This window comes from Lactuca serriola, chromosome 4, assembly GCF_051521515.1.
Source record: "Lactuca serriola cultivar US96UC23 chromosome 4, Lser_US96UC23_V15, whole genome shotgun sequence".
Lineage (NCBI taxonomy): Eukaryota > Viridiplantae > Streptophyta > Magnoliopsida > Asterales > Asteraceae > Lactuca > Lactuca serriola.
Window position 1 is genome coordinate 203,168,226 of NC_136411.1, and position 24,295 is coordinate 203,192,520.

Sequence of the window (24,295 nt, forward strand, 5' to 3'; positions counted from 1 at the left end):
GGCCTGGAAAGGCGTATGTGTGTAATTAGTATGTTGACTGATTCGTAGGGTGATGGTATGCTAGTGACCGGTTAGTCCGGTATCTTGGTTAGGGTAATGATATGTTATGTGATCTGTTGATCGATTCGCTGACTGTGATCTGTTGAATGATTATATGTTATGTGCACAGTTGCTTGGTCTGGGGTTTGACCCGATATGTAAGGTTGTTCTATGTTCTGTTATGTTATGTATGCTGTTATGTTATGAGCCGGAAGGCGATGTGTTATGGGCCGGAAGGCAATATGTTATGGGCCGGAAGGCGATATGTTTTGGACCGGAAGGTCGTGGCCTGGAAGGGCGTATTTGTGGTTGGTATTTTTGGGGGTATCTCACTAAGCTTTCGGACTTACAGTTGTGGTTTTATGTTTCAGGTTCTCAGGAGTCTGTGGCAAGGCAAATGCGTGATCGTACCGTTCCCCACGTTGGTGTTTTATGATTTGAACCTGGGAAAAATACTCTGTTAAAAAATGTATTGAAAACCTTTTTATAACAACGTTATTAAAATGAGTTGTTTTTGAAAAGTTTTAATTGTTTTGAAATTTTGGTCGTTACAATTACTTATATGATTGGTCATAAAGAACATCAAAATAACCAAAACACTCAAACCTAAGAAAACTACATACACAAAAATTAGAACCGTAGTAAGATTCACTAAACAGTTGTTGTTTTCTTCGATTGATTTTTGCACATTGGTTAGGTTGGTGCTCAATCATAATAGTTAACTTGTATTTAAAAATATTTTCTTTGTACAAACTATAAGATAGTTATTCATTATACCATTCAAAATACCTATAATTTTGATCTTTATTAACAAACACATAAGTTTTTATCACTCTAATAAACTTAAATCTAACTTGAATAACATAGTCACATCTATGAAAGGATTGATTTACTTCTATCTATCTATACTATACGATTTTTTAATTTCTTTTTAATAATAATTATAAGTTGGTTAAATAATATTAAATAAACGTAGAAATAAAAATAGAAAGAAAAGATATACCTAGACATAAAACTATTAACATGTAAAATTAGTTACCAATAATAATTAATTATAATAAGTGGTTTTATGGTGAATACATTATATATATATATATATATATATATATATATATATATATATATATATATATATATATATATATATATATATATATATATATATACTCTAATAAATAAAAAACTATTTCTGCCGCTTGTCACATTCACATTCATTTTGACACGACACATGTAATTTTGTGGTTAATTCTTATAAATGAATTTTCATTTGTCATTTTATGATAATTTTCTATTTTCTTAATTAACTATTCTAATTTTTAAGTTATAGAAAGTAATTAATTTATTATTAATTTGTTTCCTTATATTTTTCAAATTTTAATATGTTTACTTCAATGTACATAATTCAAAATTGACATATTTCTTTCAAAGTTTGTTGTCATTTTAGGACAAAATGGTCTACATAGAAAAAAATAATCAAACTTTGTTATTTTTGATTTATAAAACCAAGAAAATACTTATACGGCCAAAATATAATTAGACCGCAATTTGAAAAAATATTCCTTTTCGACCTAAACACAGTTTGTAGAAAACACCTTTTTGATTAGTTTTTCCTTGTTGTTAACCAACAAATTTTCAAGAGGATAATGCTAATTAGAACGTAATTTGGGCATCCACATTCACAACAAAGTTGTTTTGCAGGGGAATGAAACTACTACTGAGAGCAACTCCAACCATTCCACTAAAAATATTACTAAATTGGTGTGTTTTTAACACCAAAACTTTTTTTTACTCCAACCATACACTACAAATTTACACTAAAAACATATTTTCATATTATAATATAGAATAGAATAATTATTAAAGTTTTAAAAGTTATAACACTAACCAAAATAGTATTTAACAATTCAAAAAGTCGTTTTTGTGTGATGAATAGTGTTACACCAAATATAAAGACCACTATTCAATCCCACCATTCTTGTGTTGAGTTTAGTGGTCCATTGGAACACATTTTCACACCAAAACATTATTTTTGTGTATCCATTGGAGTTGGTCTAGGGAGCTATTTGGGCATAGACGCATATTGATCATAACAAAATAAAACAAGAAAAATCATAAGAAAGGAAGCTAAAGATTGAACTATAACCCTAAAATTGATTATTTGAAGACAGACATAACAAAATCAATAGAAACATTATTCAACAGAACAGAGCTTGAGATCGAGAGAACAGATGCAATGACTATCTCAACCATGGATTTCACGGGTCTAAGCTTTTAAGTTGCACGCAGTAGAAAATGCAAAGAGAAAGAGGGTGTGCGTGTCTGCAAGTAAGAACAACGTTTTGAGAGAGATGACCTCTTTCAAGCACATGGAAAAAAACTCTAGGTTGATGTGATTTTACCAATAGTAACAACCATTTTGTGAAATGTTATAGTATAGAATATTATGTAAAAGCTTTCCTGGTTTGGATTTGATGATCGATGGGGTGTACAGACAGGTGTCACTCTCATGCTTTTGTGGAAATATCCCCCCTACAAGTGAAAATCAGATTGACCCAAATCCAAATGAAACTGTAACATGCTTTCTTTTCTTGTTTAAAACAATTTTAGATTTCTATACAACCACTGGTCTCTAAGATCACATATTTTTGGATATTCTCCTGTAGATATACCAGCATCCCTCTTGTTGAAGTCTTTTTCACCTGATAGATTCTAGATTCTTCAAGATGAATTCAGGGTTCCAGTTTTTGTTGTAGAAGACGAACAGGGTTTGAAGATAGAATTGATCTTTGCTTGCATTGCTTGTTGTTCTTTCTCAATCTCAGTTCTGTTATGTCTGATTATGTAGTCAACTGTTTATAATATGCTACCAACAAATCTTTAAAAACTGTTACCAAGTATATGTTTATAATATGATGTCAAATAGATCTCTTTACACGACAACAAATCTTTGATTAAAGAACAAACAAAAGCTTTCATTTCAGATTTTCAAAACAAACACATTCTTCGCTTACATTCCAACAAACCTCAAAACAAACATATACTTGACACTTACACTCACAAATTTACAATTCAAAACACGCTACACCTTTACTCATCATCCATTTCATCATCATCATCGACCTCCTCGATCTTCATCCTCTTCACAGCCTGTGCAGCATCACTACGAGCCCCGCCATTTGCATTTGTGTTCACAACATGAATCAACACATCGGATTTCTCCCCTGTTGCAGCATTCACCACTCCACCATTCCTTTCTGTTCTATAACTCAATTCCTCCCCATTCATCTCTGCATCTATGAAAACAGTCGAATTCTCATCGATCTCTTCTCTTATCAGCATCTTAGACAACTCAGTCACCACCCTCCTCTCCAGCCACCTCCTAATCGGCCTTGCTCCATACACCGGATCATAACTCTGATTCAGTATCACATCCAATGCCCCCTCCGTGACACCCAAAGCAACACCCCTCTCCGCCAATCTAACAGCCACATCCTTCAACTGAAGCCGAGCAACTTTCCTCAACTGATCATGAGATAAAGGATCAAAAACCACAATCTCATCAAGTCTGTTTAGGAGCTCCGGTTTGAAATGCTTCCTCACTTCTCCCATCACCATTTCCCGAGCCTTCTCCATTGTTGTTTTCCCTGATAACCCTTTTAGCAAATACTCAGCTCCAAGATTTGAAGTCATGATGATGACTGTGTTTGTGAAGTCAACCGTTCGACCTTGACCATCGGTCAACCTTCCATCATCCAACATCTGAAGAAGCGTATTGAACACCGATTGATGAGCTTTTTCAACTTCATCAAACAACACAACACTGTATGGTCTCCTCCTCACAGCCTCGGTCAACTGCCCGCCTTCTTCATGACCAACATACCCTGGCGGAGCTCCGATCAGCCGTGACACCGAATGCTGCTCCATATACTCCGACATATCGATTCTAATCATCAGCTTCTCATCATCAAACAACTGCTCTGCAAGAGCCTTTGCAAGCTCTGTTTTTCCAACACCTGTGGGACCCAGAAACAGGAAGGATCCGGTGGGCTGCTGAGCCCTTCCGAGCCCGGCTCGTGACCTCAGCACCGCTTCAGCCACCGCGTTCACCGCCTGGTCTTGACCCACGACCCGTTGATGCAACCGATCCGATAACCCGATCAACCGCTCTTTCTCATTGGTTCCAAGTCGAGTCACCGGGATCCCGGTCCATCGACTCACCACCTCAGCTATCTGATCGGGTCCCACTGTTTCTGTCAACATCACATTTTCATCTGTTGTTCCTTCGAGTTTTGCTATTGCTGTTTCCACTTCTTGAACTGCTCCGAATTTCAAATCTGCAGCTCTTGCTAAATCGTATCTTCTTTCTGCTTCTTGTAGTGCCACCAAAAGCTCCTCCCTTTTCTGTTTCAGTCTGCGGATTTCATCAATTCTTTCTTTTTCCTTCTTGTATTTCATCATCAGTGGTTGAAGCTTATCTCTCAAGTCATCAAGCTCCTTTTTCACTTCAACAAGACGCGCTTTGCTTGCTTTGTCTTTTTCTTTCTCCAAAGCATGAAGCTCAACTTCTAATTGCATCCTTTTCCTCTCAAGATTGTCTATTTCTTCTGGTTGACTATCAAGTTGAACCCTAACATTTGCACAGGCCTCATCCACAAGGTCAATAGCCTTATCAGGCAGAAAACGTGCTGCATACAAATCAACATTTAACATCAAAACCATATATATAAATTGAGAAGAGCAAGTTCAAATCAAAAAAAAGAAAACATGGAATCAATTCATACCAGTTATGTATCGGCTTGAAAGTTGAGCAGCAACAACAAGAGCACGATCAAGAATCCTAACACCATGATGACCTTCATATCTCTCTTTCAACCCTCTAAGAATGCTTATGGTGTCAGGAACACTTGGTTCAGCCACCAAAACCTGCTGGAAACGTCTCTCAAAAGCAGCATCTTTTTCCACATATTTCCTATACTCTTCCAAAGTAGTTGCACCAATGCACCGGAGTTGACCCCTAGCAAGCATGGGCTTGAACAGATTTGCAGCATCCATGGATCCTTCTGTGCGACCCGCTCCAAGAACAAGGTGGATTTCATCAATGAATAATATCACCTTCCCTTCAGCGTCTTCCACTTCTTTCAAAACTGCTTTCAGTCTCTCCTCAAACTCCCCTCTATACTTGGCTCCAGCAATTAAAGCTCCCATATCCAATGCGATAACTCTCACATCAGCAAGATTACTTGGGACATCTCCTCTAAGAATCCTTTGAGCTAATCCTTCAACAACAGCAGTTTTTCCCACACCAGGTTCACCAATAAGAACAGGATTGTTCTTAGTCCTTCTTGATAAAATCCTAATCACTCTCCTAATTTCCTCATCTCTCCCAATTACAGGATCAAGCTTCCCGGCTTGCTCTACAAGATCACGACCATATGTCTTGAGAGCTTGGAAATTAGTATCCCCTGAAGCGCTTTCCACCTTCTTCCCTTCTTTACCCCGAAGCTTTTCTACCTCGCTTTTCACCCTCGATGCACCAACTCCAGCTTCTTTTAAAAGTTCTGAAATTTGGGAATCTTCAAGAATGCCCAAAATCAATTGATCAACAGCCAAATGGGTGTCACCACGGGATTTTTGTGAAGATTGGGCGCGACGAATTGTCTTGATTAGAGAAGTACTTGCTGGAACTTCATCAGGGGGAGGGGATTGGGAAGGGAGTTTCTTCAACGCTTGATTGAAAACCCTATCCGCTGAATTACCCGCTTCTTCACCACCGGCATTGTTTATTGCTTGCCGGAATATTCCATTATGGTCAGAAATTAAAGCTGCTGCGATGTGTAGCGGTGTGAACTGAGCATGTCCAGCATTCATTGCGAGTTCATGACCTGAAGCCAAAGCTTCATTTGTCTTGTGGGTGAATTTGTCAGGATTCATGTTAGATTATACCTCTTAAAAAACCTACAAAAGCAATTACAAGAACATCGGTTCATGTTTTATAAACGCAGAATCGATAAACATAGATAACCAAATTGATGAGCCAGATTAAGAGGAAAATAAATCAGTTTATAACTAGAAATGTGCCCATGTCGTTGTTCATCACAGAATTTATCTTCCAATTTACCGAATTTGATATTTACAACGAAGAATTTTGCCTAATTCATTGTTAGCGGACTAAAAAACATATCGAAATGAATGAGTTTCAAATTATAAAAGGCGAAGTAACAAGACATGATTAATTGCAGTAATCAAAATAGAGCATTCAAAGAATACAGAGTAAAATCATTATCATATCAAGCAAATTCTTGAAAATACAATACAGAAACAAATCATATCAAAACATGAAGAGGAGAGAATGTCTTGTTACCTTACGAAACGAATCAGAATCAAACGACTCGAACTAGCGAGTATGAGTGCGTGTTTATGGAGATTTGTTTGCGTGAATTTACTCACAGAATTGACGATTTTTTGCTAACTGATGATGAATAATGCAGTGATGAAACGCTTTATACACATGTTGAAGGGCGCGAGAGACGTCTGGAAGAAACCTCTGGAACCTACCCGAAATGTTCAGGAATTTCCTAATAAAGTGATATATTATTATTTAAGTCCGGTATTGTTTTTTACAAGATTTATTACAAGGTTGCCCTCAAATGTTCAGGAAACTAAGGTAATACCCATATGTAACAAAAGATAAAATTGTAAGAATAATCATGTGTTATCAAAACTTGTATCTTTGGGTTAAAAAAGTATGAACTAGTCAGATCTAAAAGTTTTATTTTTTTATGAGTTTGGTTTACACTTTTTATTAAAATTCATTTTGCCTTTATTATTTAATTTTCCAATTTTGTTTTATTACCAGCAATTTAAATACAGTTAAAAATAAAATAAAAATAAAATATCTCTCTCTAGGTTTGTTCTTCAAAACTCAAGAACACACATAGTTATGAAAAAATACACACTTTAACTTTTATGGCTTTGTTCTTCAAAATACATACATATACACACACTTAAGAACACATAGACACACACTCGTATAAACACGTACACACTCAAGAATACTCATTGAAATCGTTCCTGAAATAAAAACCACACACAAAATATAGGTTTGTTCTTGAGTTTGTCCCTAGATATTTGGATTTGTTCTTGAGTCATGAAAATCGAAACCATTCAATTTGTTCTTAGAGAATTGTATGTGCGTTAAAGAACAAAATCTGTTTGATTCAAGGATTATATATATATATATATATATATATATATATATATATATATAAACACTCAGATCGATGCAATCAACTCTCTTTCTCAAATAGACTAGGGGTTAATCTCAAGTCTGGTTTACCCATACAAATGAAGCAGCGAATCTAGCAACACCCCCACTACCCCCACTACTTCTTCATCTCCGGTTATGTCTCAGCGTCAGGCCCAGGTCATGGCTTCTCGGGCAACTGACATTGACACCGACGACGATGATCTTGACTTCTGATTTGCTCCTCCCTCTATAAACAGGAGGCCTCTCGTTAATGCTTACATAATCGCATATAAACAACTTTACCCTTCAAAATAAGAACCGAGGTCTGCACCTTTTTTTTCCCTTTCACACAGTTTCAAGAACAAAAATGTTTCTCCAACCATTGTCGCGTAACAATCAGTCACCAAAAACCCTAACAATCAACCATCACCGTCATTCCAACGAAAGTTAGGGTTTTAAACGGTGATGCCGACGAAGAATGAAAGAGGCGAATTGATTGTTTGATTGTTTTGTTGGGTTTTGATACGAAATAAAAGTTTGTTTTTCACAAAAACAGACAACAAAAGACTTTAAATATAACAAGTTTATTTTTAGTTCATAACAAAACCGCACCATCATGGATCCATTTATAGAGGTTAGAATGAAACAAAACCAACCATATGATGTTTTAGAGATAACCTTTGAAGCCTTTGAACCCACTTGGTTTTGGGATGTTGATGAAGATAACAAAATATCAAAGTGTATGATCTTCTCTACAAGTATCCACCATCAAAAGTAAGGCACTTGGAATGCTAGTTCCTTATTGTATTCTTGAGTGTATAAAGCCTTTAAGTGCTTAACTTAATTAAGCATTAAAGGGAACAACTCAAGAGGTCTTTTAAACACCAAAGTAAAGCATCGAAATGCATGGAGATGAAGCATCTCCACACTTACGGTTTTAGAGAGAAGAAGAAGGGAAGAAAGAAGAGCTTCACTCTTGAAAAAATCCAAGCCTCATGCATCTCTTATATAACCCATTAAAAGTACGGCCTAACCATTAAAATAATCTAAAGTAATTGTAGCCTTTAGAAGCATGGGAGACAAAAGGTGGAAGGTTGAAAAAGCAACCTCCCACACCATCATTATGCCTTTTAAAAAGTAGGATTCTTTATTTTTAATAAACTCCAAGTTTATAAAATATAAACTTTGTCTTTAGGTAAAAGACAAAAGAATCCAACTAGTCCAAAATGTTGTGCATGACTTATTAATTCATACCATATGAAATAATAACCAATAATACTCTCTTATAATTATTATTTTCACAAAACAATAATTATTCTCTAATTAAAATACAAGAATCGATATTATTTATTAATAATCACATTAATAATAAATATACAAAATGTGCCAACTTGATAAAGGTGTGACCCTATAGGATCATATATTATTAGCAGTATCACTCTATAATGATTCTTGGGCATATAGATCCAATAATCTCCCACTTGTATAAGATTCATTATAGACTGACATAGACAGTAGCTGACATCTAGCAATGGGCTACTACCCCTAACAACATATGAAGGGTGTCATTTCATCAACAACCAATTTCAGGAGCTCTAAGATACAATTGTTACTAAAGGTGTGGTATCTATTATTCCTTTTTCTCACACATCATGTTGAACATGAGAAATGGATCACGACCAATCTCATTTACCGTTTAACTTTAACTAAGGCCTTAGATGTCATGCTCTCGACGAATAAGAGGGACAAATCCCATCTTGACTACATACGTCTATCAATGTAGTTCATGTCATACCCAACGATAGCCTTTATGACCGCCTTTTACGAAACAACATTGAACCATGTGTCCATGTCTAAGCACAATAATCCCTACACTTCAAGTCCCAAATATGCATCTCAGGTCTAATAATACAAAGATCATCTTGACTGCATACGCCTATCAATGCAGTTGATGTCATACCCAACGATGGCCTTTATGACTGCGCTCTATGAAATAGCGTTAAACCATGTCTAAGAACAACAATCCATACACCTCAAGTCCCAAATATGTATCTCAGGTCTAAGATTAAAAGATACAACATTGATCAGAACATCACTCTTGACTATGATCCATAAAGTGGTTTTGATGCGGGTCAAGTCCAATACTTGTTCTCCCAATCAAGTACCTATGAAGTTGGTAGCAGCTCTTTGCCGTTCTCATCTCCGTGAGAATCCACCAATCCACTCATATTAGTCTTACCTCATAGATGCCCCCACAACTATGAACGACTATGGACATTTAGAATAACCTATTTATTCAAGGATTTAAACATGCTAATATAGAACACAATAATTATTTAATGAAAGACTCATATCCAATATATCATTCATTACAATATATGTTGCTTTATTGTTCCAATATCCAAATACTAAATTTCAATCAAATATATTTCCTTATATCAACAAGGCCTTATAGCACCAGCTTGATTTTCATGCTTTAGCTAATGAAGCACCCTTGTTAAGTAGATTTGACAGTCGTGATTTGTATAAACTTTACGAATACAATCATTTTCAGTTTTATATATAACCTATATATAAAGAAAAAACTATTGAGAATGAATTAGATGCTTGAATATGACTTAGATACCAATACTTGCGTAATAGGATTACTCATAGTCATAATGAACTATACATTAAGCATCTTTGTACGTGGTTCTCCAAACAACGAGGTACTCTAACTCTGATGTGTAACTGTAATTAAAATCTACATGGAACCACTATCCATGTAACTATATCTTCATTCATAATAAGGACACGCCCGATTGTGACTGAGAGTTATATCAATCTATTTGAAAATTTAGCACATGTGTAACAACTTTAAAAATAACTTTCTTTCAAATACTCCGTAGACTAGGAATATTTCTCTAGTTCTTGCACAACTTTCGAACATTCCTATAAGTCACACAATGACTTGTTCTTAGATTATACTCGTATCATTCGACATGCTCTAAGCATACGACTTATTTGGCCTTTATGCATAATCATGACATATATGATTTCTCCAATTGCAACAGCGTACATAATACAATCATATTATCTATATCAAAAACATTTGCACTAGGATTTTGCTCAAAATTATGTTATGTGGTATTTGAAAAAATGAATCTCTCAGAGTCCTTTATCTTAATCTCCTTTAAGATCCTTGACAATTAATGCAATTTTAGTTAATCCTTTAAGTTGCCATGATCTATCTATATAGATCCTTATTCTAAGAATTAGTATGTCGACTACATATAAGGCTAGGAATGTTACTACGCTCTCACTAGCTTTGTAGAAAACACTAGAGTCATCTTGATTTATAATCAAATCACACTATGTAATTATCTTATAAGAAAGAAGATTCTTACTTTGAGATGTTAGCTTAAATCTGAAAAGATTTTCAATCATGTATGTTTTTTCTCCCTTGAAAACTCACTTACTCTTTATAGTCAAACTATATCGAGGAAGATTAATCAAGCCCATACTTGATAATCATATATGAATGCATCTCTATGTGTTTTATTAGTTTCTGATCAACTATTGAGCAGTTTCAACAATTGTTGAAAACTTGCTAGTTCCAAACTGTGACATCCCCTAATTTCTCGGACAGAAAAATACCGATTTAATTTATGCTTTTTAAAATCAAATCAGAAAAATCTTTATAAAAGATGTTGCGGAATTGGTCCCCAAAACAAAATATGATAAAAGTTTGTCAAAACCTTTCTTTAAGAAGTATATCATTTCCTTTTTATATCAAAACCTCGGGATGTCATGTTCCGATACAGATCAAAAGCATAAACAAGACATTATAAACCTTATGACAGTTATTTGTAACTACCGCCCTATAATCCAAAATTCACTCATCATCATCTTCCGACTATGCTCGGAGTCATCTACCTGTAATATAAACAACTGAGTGGGTCAGGCTTGGAAGCCTGGTGAGCATATAGGGTTTTCAACCCACAATACATAAATTTATTATGTTTAAACATCAATCAATCAACCGAATTACCCCAAACCCCATTATTTTATTTATTTCTCAAGGGTTTATGTTGGGCTGAAGATAGTTTTGATGTTGCGTCTTTTGGGCTCGTTAGTTTAGCCTTGTATTCTCCGGTTTGGGCCTGTCCAACCGTGAGCCTTTTATGTATAGTATTTAAGTTAATGCTTGCATGCATATTAGGTTAAGATTGCAGAGATTTTCGATATAGCGATTCATCAAGAGTATTATATTTTCCTGTAATCGTTCTTGTAATCTTCTAATCCTTTACAGTTGATGTTCTTAATCGAGCTCTTCTAAGGATTTTATTTAATCATTCGACACGTTTGATTCAAGCTGTTTTGTTCTTATTATTGCGTTTTTGCTGTTTCTTATTCATATACTTGTTCAAGATCTAATCGATCTTCATAGATTAAAAGTTGTTTTAATCCCATCAATTGGTATCAGAGCAGGAGGCTGTGTAATCGATACACATCTTTTCTGTGAAAAAGATTTCCATTAGGGTTTTCCGCAATCATCGATACTTATTGAGCCGTCATCTTAATTGACGTATCTTAATATTTATTGTTTTGCCCTAATCTGCTTTATTACAAGTCTGATCTTTGAACAGGTTTTTACGATCATAATGGACGCGACACAATCAAACCCTATTAATATTTCCAACAGCATTGGTTCGACGACAAAGATTCCAATCTTATACACCCATGACTATGAAGTATGGGCGCATCACTTTGAAGATTACGTGATTGGATCGGAGGACAATGGTTTTCTCATATGGGAAGCCATCATCAATGGACCGTTTTCTCATTCTGCGACATCCAGAATCATTAAGACGCAAAAAGAGTACAACGATCTGCTTAAGGACGTGACGAATATTGCGCAAGATGAAAAAGATAAATTCCAGTGCAATATTAAGGCACTAAGGTTGATCAGATTCGCCCTTCAGTCCGACACATTCAGACTGGTCAGCTCATGCACTACGGCGAAGGAAGTGTGGGATAGACTTCGCGAACTGTATTCCACAGACGAAGATCTTGAACATTCTATCCAAACCTTGCTTCTATCTGAGTTTGGAGAATTCAGGCAAGGGGCCGAAGAAACGGTGACCCAGACGTTTGATCGCTTCAATCATCTTCTCAGTAAGATGATCAAACACGACATTGAAAGGAAGCTCATCGAACAAAAGGTTACTTTCTTGAACGGACTGAGATCTGAATGGAGAGCAGTAGTTTCCACAGTCAAAGCCCATGAACAGTTTAAATCATACTCTTTGGCGAAACTGGTGGGTATTCTAAAGTCCCAAGAGAAGATTGTGGTTCAAGAGAAGAACGTTGTTTCTAGTCTTGGTTCGTTGGCCCTCCTATCTAAAAGTAAAGCAGTGATGGAGGATGAAGAGCTCAACTTGGAAGAGTATGACCTCACAGCTGAGGATTATGCCATGATGGTATCCAATCCTAAGAGGTTCATAAAGAAGAGATTCCCCAGCACCAAAAACCGAAACTGGCAGGGGAGTTACAGCTCTGAAAAGGCAAACAATGAACCGAAGGCTGAGGAGCCCAAGAAGGAACCGAAGGCAGATGGTGATTCCGGAGTAAGTTGTTTCTACTGTGGTGGCAAGAACCACTATGCTAAGGACTGTGTTCTTAAGAAGATGGCTGAAAAGGACGATGGAAAGGATGAGGAAGCCGTGCTGCAGAAGAGATTGGATGAGTTGAGAAAGAAGAAGTCTACCGCTAACCCTTCTATTAATGCTCTTATTGTGCAGGGTTCGGTTAATGACGATGAGTTCGGTAGCACAGAAGTTTGGTCTACTGACTCAGAAGACGAAGAAGTGAGGAAGCCTACTCATGGAAAGGCTTGTATGGCTAAGGAGGAAAGCAGTGGTGGAAAATGCTTCATGGTGTCTGGCGTATCTCAAATGAGGGGATACAATACCGATGGAGGAAGCAATGGACCGAAGGTGCAGGAGGATATGTGCTTTACGGCCAAACCACTCAGCCAACAGTTTAATGAGCTCGATGAACTGATAAAGAAGGTACAATCTGTTTTTATTTCATCTAAAGTACCATCATCCTCATATGAGAAAGAACTAAAAAATGTTAATACAAGAATTTCTCATTTAGATAGTAGCTTAACTCAAACTCGAGTCACCAATTCTAACCTGACTGATCAATTAAGCAGGGTGGCGTCGAAGAGTGAGGAGCGGCGAATGTGGATTGAGTTAAAAGAGTCGGAATTAGTTAAAGTCAAAGACGAAAACATTTATTTGCAGAGAGATAATTTAAAATTGTTAAAACAACGAAATGTTTTTTTGTTTAATTGCTAAACGCTTATATTCCAATATTACTCAACTTCACTTAGACTGTGAAATAGGCCAAAAGATCCATCGCATGATTTTGCCCTTCCTAGAGTTTAAGGAGGATGAAATCGATGCCGAAGCCTACAATTGTGAGAGTGTGATATCGTCTGATGATGTCAACCCAACCTATATGTATGGACTGGACAAAATTGAGTCCTTCATCAAATCCAAAGACCACAAGGACATGCTCAAAAATCTTTTGGACGAAAATGACAGACTTAAACTGAGAACCGAAACCATGCAAAAATTTGACTCTCTAAACGCCAACGTTAGCTCAGAAAATAAAATCGATGTTGAAAATGCATCTGAGCTCAACGAGGACGAAAACATGAGTGAAATTTCTGTAGAGGATACGGTTGACTGCTCAGAATTTGTTAAAAGCGAAACTGAAAACCACAAAAATCTTATTTCTGAAAATTCTGTGGAATTCGCTAGATTGTCCCAACAAAAGTCCCCAAAATTAGTAGAAAAAGTTGTTGTGTATCAAAAGGTCAGGACCACTCCGAATCAGGTATGCAAGGTGACTGGAGTAACCGAACATCAAACAGCTGAACTCACAGCTATTGTTAACGAAGACAATGCTGATGGCTGTGATGAGTACTTCTGGGAAGCTCCTATTGATAATGGAAACGAAACCGTTGGCCTATCTGAAAGAACCTCCTGGATGAGAAAAGGGAGATACATACCTGAACCCTTGAACAAGCCTGATAATTTCAGTGAACCAAGCACCAGTGGTACAAAAGATATTCCTCAAGAGGTTGATCGTTCAGTAAAATAAGACATTCCTTCAACACCAACAGCTCGAAGTGAAACTTCATCAGATACTCCTTCCAATTCCTCAGGGCAAACTGAATCTTCTTCAGATATTCCCTCTGTTCCCTCGGCTCAAAGAAAATCTCCTGAAGTTCAAAAGGAACCAGCCAAGGTGACAACAAAAGCGAAAGCGAACGTTCATCATCAACCTAAGCAGATGAGGGATAAGAAGATAGAAAGGAACCAAAGATACAGGAAAAACCTCTCTGAAAGAAAACAATTCTGGCACTCCCAGAATGCATACTATTCACACAAAGACAAAAATCTGAAGTATGAAGACAATCCTGTAAGAAAGCCTGAAAGTTCCAACAACCGAAAGCCAAGGTTCGGTTCGCAAGAAAATACCAACCGAAAGCCAAGGTTCGGTTCGCATGAAAATACCAACCGAAAGCAAAGGTTCAATTCTGAAAAGGATTTCAACCGAAACCAAAGGTTCGGTTCCAAGAACAACTCCAACCGAACTCAGAGGTTCGGCTCTGAAGTCAAAAGAGAACAAAACTCGAAGGTCCGCCCCTCTAATGATCAAAAGCAAAAGGGTCACCTTGAGTCATCAGCCAGGAAGTCCTCCCCATCCAAATTCTCTCATTCTAATTCCTCTCGTTCTTCTACTTCCACTCATTCATCTCCATCTTGCTCCAAAGCTAATCTCACATGCTCTCAAAAACCTCATTCTTCAGCTGAATAGAAGGGAAAGAAAAAGGTCGATAAATCCAAACCTGAGTCCAAAGCGAACAAACCCAATCCTAACAAAATAAAAGTCTTTACCATTAAAAAGAAAGATGAAACAACTCTAATAAAACGAACATAACTAGTTGACATCTCTCTTACTATTCCCGTTCCCATGAAAAGCTCACATGGACCCAAGAAACTTTGGGTTCCTAAATCTGCTTAACTTTTGCAGGTTATCAGTGACGAGCAGTTTGACGAAGAATGGTACATCGATAGTGGCTGCTCACGTCACATGACAGGGAGGAAAGAGGAGCTCAGGGAATACAGATCTCTTACAAATGGTGACAACGTTAAGTTTGGAAATAACTCTTTCGACACCATAAAGGGATATGGGATGATAACGAATGGTGATTTTACCATAAGGAAGGTAGCCTATGTGGAAGGACTTCAACACAACCTCATCAGTGTATCTCAGCTTGTTGGAGGAACAGGTCTCAAAGTTTCATTCGATGATGAAGGTTCTGAAATCATAGAGAAAAAGACAAAGAAAGTGATTCTGAAGTCAGAGCGAAAGGGTGAAATGTTTCCTCTAAACATGAAACCCATCAAAGGAAACCCAGCCATATGTCTGCTATCAAAAGCTCAATCCGACGAAAGCTGGTTGTGGCACAGAAGACTCTCTCATCTCAATTTCAAAGATATCAACCGACTTGTCACTGGAGGTCACGTTAGGGGTCTTCCATTGCTCAAGTTCGACAGAGAGCATTTGTGTGCTGCATGCGAAATAGGAAAGCAGAGTCGTCAAAGTCACCCATCTGTAATCAACACAAAAGTTGTTGAACCACTCGAATTGCTTCATATCGATTTGTGTGGTCCTTCATCTATCGAAAGCATCGGTGGTAGCAAGTACATTCTTGTTATCGTTGATGACTTCTCCCGATTTACATGGGTGTTCTTTTTAAAGCTCAAATCTGAAGCGACTCAAAAGCTGAAAGTGTTTATCAAGCAAATTGAAGTCCAACTCAAGAAGGTCGTTCGTAACATCAGGAGCGACAATGGTCTCGAATTCAAGAACAGGGAGTTTGAAGAGTTTCTTGCAGAAAAGGGAATTAGTCACAATTTCTCAACAAGTGATTCACACTCACACCTTATGAGATAATAAATAACAGAAAACCCAATGTGAAATTTTTCCATGTGTTTGGCTCAAGGTGTTTCATCTTTAACTCTAAAGAACACCGCAACAAGTTTGATGTCAAAGCCGACGAGGGAATCTTTCTGGGTTACTCACTCACATCCAAGGCGTAAAGGGTCCTAAACAAACGTTCAAGAAGGATTGAAGAGACATACTATGTGACCTTCGATGATTGCTATGTCAAGAAGCTACAGGCCATAGATGACATTGCCAGGGAAATCTTTCCTCAAACTGGCCAAGTCACAGTCTCAATCGCCACTTTGTACGAGAATTTTCTGGAACTCTTTGACGAACCGGAAAAAGCTTCTCTCTCAGAAGCAGATGCAGCTGACAACAAAATAGATCATATGAAGCAGATTGTCGAAGATGCTGCAAGAAGAATGCATGAAGGAGAATCGCTCACTGATGAATCTCCAACCAACAATGCTTCAGTCGAGGGGGAGCCAAGTACTCAAGTCGAGGGGGAGCCAAGCTCTACTTCTTCAACCGCAGGTGCCTCTCCAACCGAAGATGTCCCTCCAAACGAAGGTGCTTCAACGCCTGAAAATCCAGCACCACAAGAAACCCCTGAACCTCATGTTTCTCAAGACTCATCAATCGAGGGGGAGCATGATGATATGACGCTGGATTACGGTAGCCTTTCTGAGCCAGAAGAGATGATCAACGCTGAACTAGATCCAACATTCGATCCGAATTACCCTCCTCTTACCAAATGGACCAGAGATCATCCCATCTCTCAAGTAGTTGGTGATGTATCTGAAAAGGTTCTGACCCGATCTCAACTGAAGGCAAAACAGACATCCTTATTTTCAAAGGTTGAGTTTTGTATGTTTAACTCATTCATATCAAAAGTTGAACCGAAGACAGTGAACACTGCCCTCGATCACTCTGATTGGGTTCAAGCAATGCAAGACGAACTGAACGAGTTCGAAAGGAACAAAGTCTGGCGCCTCATTCCAACTCCTCCGGATGCTTCGGTTGTTGGTCTCAAATGGGTCTTTAGGAACAAAATGGATAAGGAAGGTAATGTTATAAGGAACAAGGCTCGTCTGGTGGTCAAAGGATACTGTCAGGAGGAAGGGATAGATTATGAAGAGACGTTCGCTCCAGTAGCTAGGCTAGAATCTGTTCGAATATTTCTGGCCTATGCTGCTCACAAAAACTTTGAGGTTTTTCAAATGGACGTTAAATGTGCATTTCTCAATGGAGAACTCGAAGAAACTGTGTATGTGGAACAACCTCCTGGGTTCGTGAACGAAAAGTATCCAAATCATTGCTATATTCTGGATAAAGCTGTGTACGGCCTCAAACAAGCTCCGAGAGCCTGGTATGAAACGCTTACAAATTTTTTAAAGATGTCTAAATTCAAACAAGGTTCGGTTGACCCAACCTTCTTTCGCAAAAAGGAAGGTAACCACCTTATGATAGTTCAAATTTATGTCGATGACATCATCTTTGGCTCTACGAATCCCAGCTTAACAGCTGAATTCAGAAAGTTGATGGAGACTAAGTTTGAAATGAGCTCAATGGGTCCTATTAATTTTTTCCTTGGTTTAAATATAAGACAGGGACCCGAAGGCATCTTTATCAATCAAGAAGCTTACACGAAGACTCTCCTAGCGAAGTTTGGAATGATGGGAGACTCAAAAGTAAAAGTCCCAATGGCATTCGGCACCAAGCTCACCCCTTCACTAGATAAACCGGCTGTCGATATCACGCTCTATCGTCAAATGATAGGCTCATTGATGTATCTAACTGCTAGCAGGCCTGATATCATGTTTTCTGTGTGTTATTGTGCTCGATTTCAGGTTAACCCACGCGAACCTCACATGCTGGCAGTGAAGAACATCCTACGCTATCTCAAGCGAACCGCCTCCTTAGGTCTATGGTATCCATCCAATTCAGGCTTCTTCGTTCAAGCCTATTCTGATGCTGACCTTGGAGGATGTGGACTCGACCGTAAAAGCACAACTGGTGGCTGTCAATTTCTTGATGGGAAATTGGTCAGCTGGCAATCCAAGAAACAAACATGTGTGTCGCTGTCTACTGCCGAAGCGGAATACATTGCCGCTGCATCCTGCACATCACAAGTGATTTGGATCCAGAGTCAACTTCGAGACTATGGACTCAATATGAAAAAGATCCCTCTATATTGTGACTCTGAAAGTGCAATTAGGATCTGTCATAACCCAGTGCAACACTCTAAAACCAAACACATAGCACTGAGGTATCACTTCATCAAAGATCATGTGGAAGATGGAAATGTCGAAGTTCACTTCGTAAGAACCACTGATCAACTGGCTGACGTCTTTACCAAAGCTCTTCCAGAAGCGTCGTTCTATAAAATATTGCAAGGGCTAGGAATGATGGAATCAGAGTCAGTACCTCACACTACCTCTCAACCTCAATCGTAAGAAGCGAAACCAACCGAACGTTCGGGTTCGGTTCAACCATCTCACTCGCTCATTACTTCAAAGGTAGTTTTTCTGTGTTGTATATTTCTTGTGCAAAATTTGTTTTTCTTTGTGTAAAAAGTTTTTTCAAATTGCATATCTAAACTCCTTGGTTTCTTAAAAATTTTCCAAAACCGAAACCTCCAGAAGGTTCGGGTTCGGTTTTTCAAAATTTTCCTGAACTGAAACCAACCGAAGGTTCGGGTTCGGTTTTTCAAAATTTTCCTGAACCGAAACAAACCGAATGCTCGGGTTCGGTTTTTCAACTTTTTCCCAACCGAAACCAACCGAACATTCGGGTTCGGTTTTTCAATTTTTCCAAAGTTTTTTTTAATCGTATTTTTTTTCTTTTCACTCTTTTATATTTTTTTTAAGTCTTATTTTTTTATTTTATTTTTTATCTTTTTAAATATCAAAACTCCAAGAATATTTTTTTTTCGTGTGCTCATTTGTTTATGGGAATATATTTGATGACTTACTTAAGTGTCCCTAGAAGCATGCTGCTGTATGTGTCCCAAGCCTCATAAGATTTTGAATAATAGCCTTCATGACCTGGTAAACACAAATCTTGTCTTCCCAATAAGGCTAACTCATTTATTCTAATCGTGAGCTACCTCACTCTCTTCTCACATGAGTTCAGAGTCTCCTGCTTGGTCCTTATTTTCGCAGCAGAGGTACTATGTTTTCTTTCACCATCCCCACTACACTTCTCCATTACATTCGCCTCATCACTGTAACCCTTGAGACTCTCAGAAACTACCACTGAGGTTTATGGTTACACAACATCTGTGTTTATGATCTTAGTTTCGTGCCACTACGAGCTGAGTGAAACCCAAAATTCAACACCAACGAATTGACGGTGACCAATTAACTTGATCAAGTTTTCACCAATGAATTGACGAATGTACCTTCATGGAATCTCACTTTTTTCCTTTTGCATGATTCTAATGAAATTGTTACACACCATAACATTTCTTCCCAAGGGATCCAGTTTTAAATTTTTATCTGAGATTTCATATTAATCCAAGCCACTACAAAATCAACTCCAACCTACTTGTTCAACAGACTACACTGGTCTCACAAGTACTTTGTTCACATTCATTCTTATATCAAGAATTGAATTATTGAATCAAAGCGAAACCACCCTTAATTAGCCTAATTAAAAGAAGCGTTTCAACATTTCTTAATAAATGTTTGATCGTCATTCAACGGGATTCCACACTAACACTTTGAGGTCTCTCTTGACTTAGAAGGAAGAGATTCGTGCCCGGGATCATCAGTTTCGTGTCATTAGTGACATCACAGATTATCCTAAAAAGAGTTGCTTTCTTTCTTTATCTTTTACACTCTTTGCACGAAAATCCTAGATTTTCAAAAAATTCCGTTACTAGTTATTTTACAGGCTGGATTATTACTGGATGGCTACAAATGAAGTTGTGGTCAAAAATTAGCCACGTGGGTCATTAATTGAAAACAACTGTTTAAAAAGGGGATAAGACAAAAAGTTGCTGACTCGGCGGGAGTTAAAAGGATAAAAATTCAAACGACGGTAAAAAGGAGGGCGCGTGAATTTGAAACGGTCGCACTTTTTCTGACATTTCAGGACGCGTGTGTATCGAAGCGTCTTCATTCTGACATTAGAGTCGCGTGTGGAAATGGAAACGGTTCCTTTCTCTGAACCGTCGCTTATTGGGCGGCGTAATCCTAGGAATCTGACACTCTCTCTCCTACGTGATCATCGCACGTCCCAACTGTCACCAATCAATCACTCCAAAAACCCGTTTCGTATTTCCATAAGAGATTTGAAACGATTTTTCTCTCTCTTATCACCCACTATAAAAACCCATCAACACCACCTTTTACCTCTTTACTGCCCCCATAATTCCCAAAACAAAAATACTTCCAAACACTCTCCCGGTCATCTTCTTCTCCAAACCTGCAACAATGGCTGAATCTTCATCTGTTCATGCAACTTCTCAGATTCTTCCAATCCGTCCTCAGCAATGCCTAGTCATTGATCTGAATCCACTGGCGTATGATTCCTATATGTCGCCGGTCATCGAATGTCTCAAGTACTCCCAGCTTGCTCTTGCATTGTCAAGAATCGAAACGGTGCCAATGGTGGCCTTATCTCAGGTCTACGCGATGGCTTACTACGACAAGGCCGTCGACAGGGTATTCTTCGAAGTGGCAGAACACAAGACGTCGATTTCTCGCCCCCGTTTCTGCACTATGTTAGGGTTTGCTGCTGACCCGTCGCGAGTTCACCCGGAGACGATTCCGGTTGGGATGTTGTACAACATGTTTTACAACATGGGCTACACAGAGGTTCTCACCTCCGTCGCCAAGTTTAAGAAGTCCTGCCTACCGCCCCAGTGGAATGGGTTATTTACAGTTCTCTTCAAGGGGCTGTCAGAGAGGAGCTCAGGATCTGATGGTGCAAGTCGTCTTTTCCTTTCAATAATGTATGGGGTATACAATGGGATAAACTTGGACTATGGGTTTGTCCTTTGGCAACAACTGATTCAGAGCCTCTCTTCCTCTTCCCGACACTCTGAGGTGTCGCTGGCCTGGTTCTGGATCTTGATCACAAGATGGGCCATGGACAAGTTCAATGTTCCAACAGCCGATGGTGCATCGATGTCTTCTATTGGTACATTTCATACCAAGAAGATCATCGTATCCGATGCATCAAAATTCTCATTCATTGGCTCTATCCCGGAGTCGATGTATGCCGATGTGCCAGCCGATAGCAAACTGATCAGGACGATCAAGGAGTTTAGGCCAACTGGTCCGAGGGAACTGACACCGGACATGCTGCGATCGATTCATGATGCCGATAAACCGGTGGCCAGGGGCAAAAAGGCAGAGAAGGGGAAGCAAGTGTCCAAAGCTCCAAAGGGACCTTCTCCCAAGAAGCGCAAACAACCGAAGACTGCTTCATCCCCACAGCCGAAAAGGAGGAAGACCCAACCGAAGCGAAAGCTCGTTATTCCCTCCTCATCAAGCGAATCCGAAGGTGGGAGTTCGGACTCTGAGGGATCACAAGGAGACGAATCTCCTCAACGAGGCAACACACCCCCTCGGTCCCCAACCCCGAAGATGGAACTTCATCAATCCCCAGTTCCTTCACCTCCACCCACAATACCTATTTCCATTCCCACCATAAACCCCACTATACCCCCAACCTCATTCCCTATACCCCCACCCATATTCACCACATCAACCGAAACACCACCTGTCACCGAAACCCCTCCAGTAACCAAACCTCCTCAAATCGAAACACAACCACCACCCGAAACTAACCCCCCACCCACTCAACCTGAACCAACCAAACCCATAACACCCCCAACTTCACCACCACCTCAATCTCCAGAAGACGCCTCCGATGGCGGTGATCAATATCTTGGTGGTGATCACATGAACTTCGATTCGGTCTATTATAGTCCGTTTCAAGTTCAGAGTGATGAGGAGGATGATGCTCCAGTGACAAAGAAGCATCTTCGCGAGCTTAACGAGAAGGTTGATCAACTTCTCGCATCCTCTTCCAATCAGCAGTCATCTTTGTCTGAAGCTGCCCTTCAGAAGATCGTTGACGCCTTCTCCAGGGCTCAACATGATTCCGTTGCCTCAGCAACTGCTGCCATCGACGCCTCCACCCGAGCCTGTGAGGCAGCGACCGAAAAAGTCGATAAACTATTCTCCGACGCTACTGTCCTGCTAACATCTTTGCAGGAAAGCGCCGACGCCACAAAGACAACTCTGGAACCGATTGTTCAGCAATTGGCCAAGTTCGTCTCGACGGAGTTGACTTCGTTCGCTACCCTCAGACAAAATATCAGCGACGACAACTCGGCACTCCGTGCCTCCATTGATGCCCGCCTGGCAAAGCTACAAGAGGATCTAGCAGCTGAGAACTCTCTGATGGACGTTTTGGCGAGTAAAACAACCGCCCTAAAAGTCAAGAGCACACAACTTTCCAACTCCCAAGAACAATTGGAAGCTCTTCGATCCGAAAGGGAGGTCATAAAATCGTGTGTTTCGGATGTCCACGCAGCATTATTAAACATCCTGGAAGCACATGACCCCATCCTGAATCATTCGGTGAGGCGTACCCTCGCTGAAAAGCTCTCCCCGGCCATGGACCTTTTAAGCAAAATTGAAGGCCTACCGAGTTTCGTGTCCATTCCGAAACAAGGGGGAGATGAGAAGAAAGGATCGAAACCACCTCCTTCCTCAAAAGCTACTCACACCACCGAACCACCCCCAACTGGTCATGCCTCGGGTTCGGGTGTGAAGAACAAGGGAAAAAACATAGCAGAGGGAGGAGATGAAGATGAAGATGAAAATGAAGACAAGGAGACCATTGCGGACATGTTAAAAAGAAAGAACAGTCGCAATGCTGAAGACGATGCCAGTCGTGTGGCGCGTGAGGCTGAAGAAGCCGAACGTAAGCAAAAAGAAGCCCACGATCTCCTTGAGAGCCGAAAGTTGCTCTTCCCTTCCTGGACCAGGGATCGTTTGATAAAATAGGCCATAGAGACTCCAAGCATACTATGGCTCGAGCCGGTGATATCGTTCGACTGCAACAACACTATCGATTCGCAGTTCGATATGCCGCTGACTCGAAAGGCGTTCATCTTCCACGTTTTCTCTAACATTTTTGAAGTCCCGCATCCGAACGATGAGCTTGACAGGGAGCTTATTGACTTCTATCTGGAGGCCGCTCGCCCTCAATACCTTACATGGAGCGCCCAGAAGATTGTTAATGTTCGGGTGCTGAAGCCTTATGCCGTGGGGAGATTTACAAATGTCAAGTTCAAGCTTATCCGAGGATCTGCAAGAACTGCTCACATCATCACCCTGGCGGATCTGCCCAATCTGAATCCTCATGATTGGATAGTCTTGTACAATATCCTGCTGACAAATGAATCTGAATATGGTCCGATCATAGACCATGTCAAAAGGATGTTGGCTAGCTACATCATGGAGGTTGCCCAAATGGATCAGGAGGTCGCCACTGTTTTCAAAAAGAAACCGAAAGTAGCACCAGTGGGATCGGCCAGTGATCTAAACACAATGCAAATGGGTAAGATAGATCCGAGGCGAAACTCTGTGATGTTCACTAGAGTCGAAGGATAGAAATGTCTCTTCGCTTTAGCTGACAAACATCTTTACACTACAACTTGCTTGGAGCACGTCTTATCAATCGTCAAGCGGTGTAAAGACAATTCGGCTGATGACATCAAGTACTTCAATGATATGATCAATTGGTACATCCGGTTTAGACAGACCATCCTCTCTATAACCAAGTGTCTGTTTAGCACCGTGAAGAAGAAGGTACCAGCTTCAGCTGCCGGCCCAAGTAAGAAGTGAAGGTCTCGCTCCAAATTGACGCAAAGGGGGAGATTGTTGGGCTGAAGATAGTGTTGATGTTGCGTCTTTTGGGCTCGTTAGTTTAGCCTTGTATTCTCCGGTTTGGGCCTGTCCAACCGTGAGCCTTTTA

General features: G+C 39.4%; 1 protein-coding gene across 1 annotated transcript; it reads right to left on the reverse strand.

Moving 5' to 3' along the window:
* Positions 1–2,985: 2,985 nt before the first annotated feature.
* On the reverse strand, positions 2,986–6,594 carry LOC145103179 (chaperone protein ClpB1). The gene is made up of 3 exons (XM_079040740.1): positions 6,401–6,594; positions 4,821–5,994; positions 2,986–4,724 (listed from the first exon to the last, which is right to left on the reverse strand). Exons 2-3 carry the CDS (start codon positions 5,968–5,970, stop codon positions 3,127–3,129), a joined length of 2,748 nt encoding a protein of 915 aa, XP_078896866.1. The 5' UTR covers positions 5,971–5,994; positions 6,401–6,594; the 3' UTR covers positions 2,986–3,126.
* Positions 6,595–24,295: the final 17,701 nt, after the last annotated feature.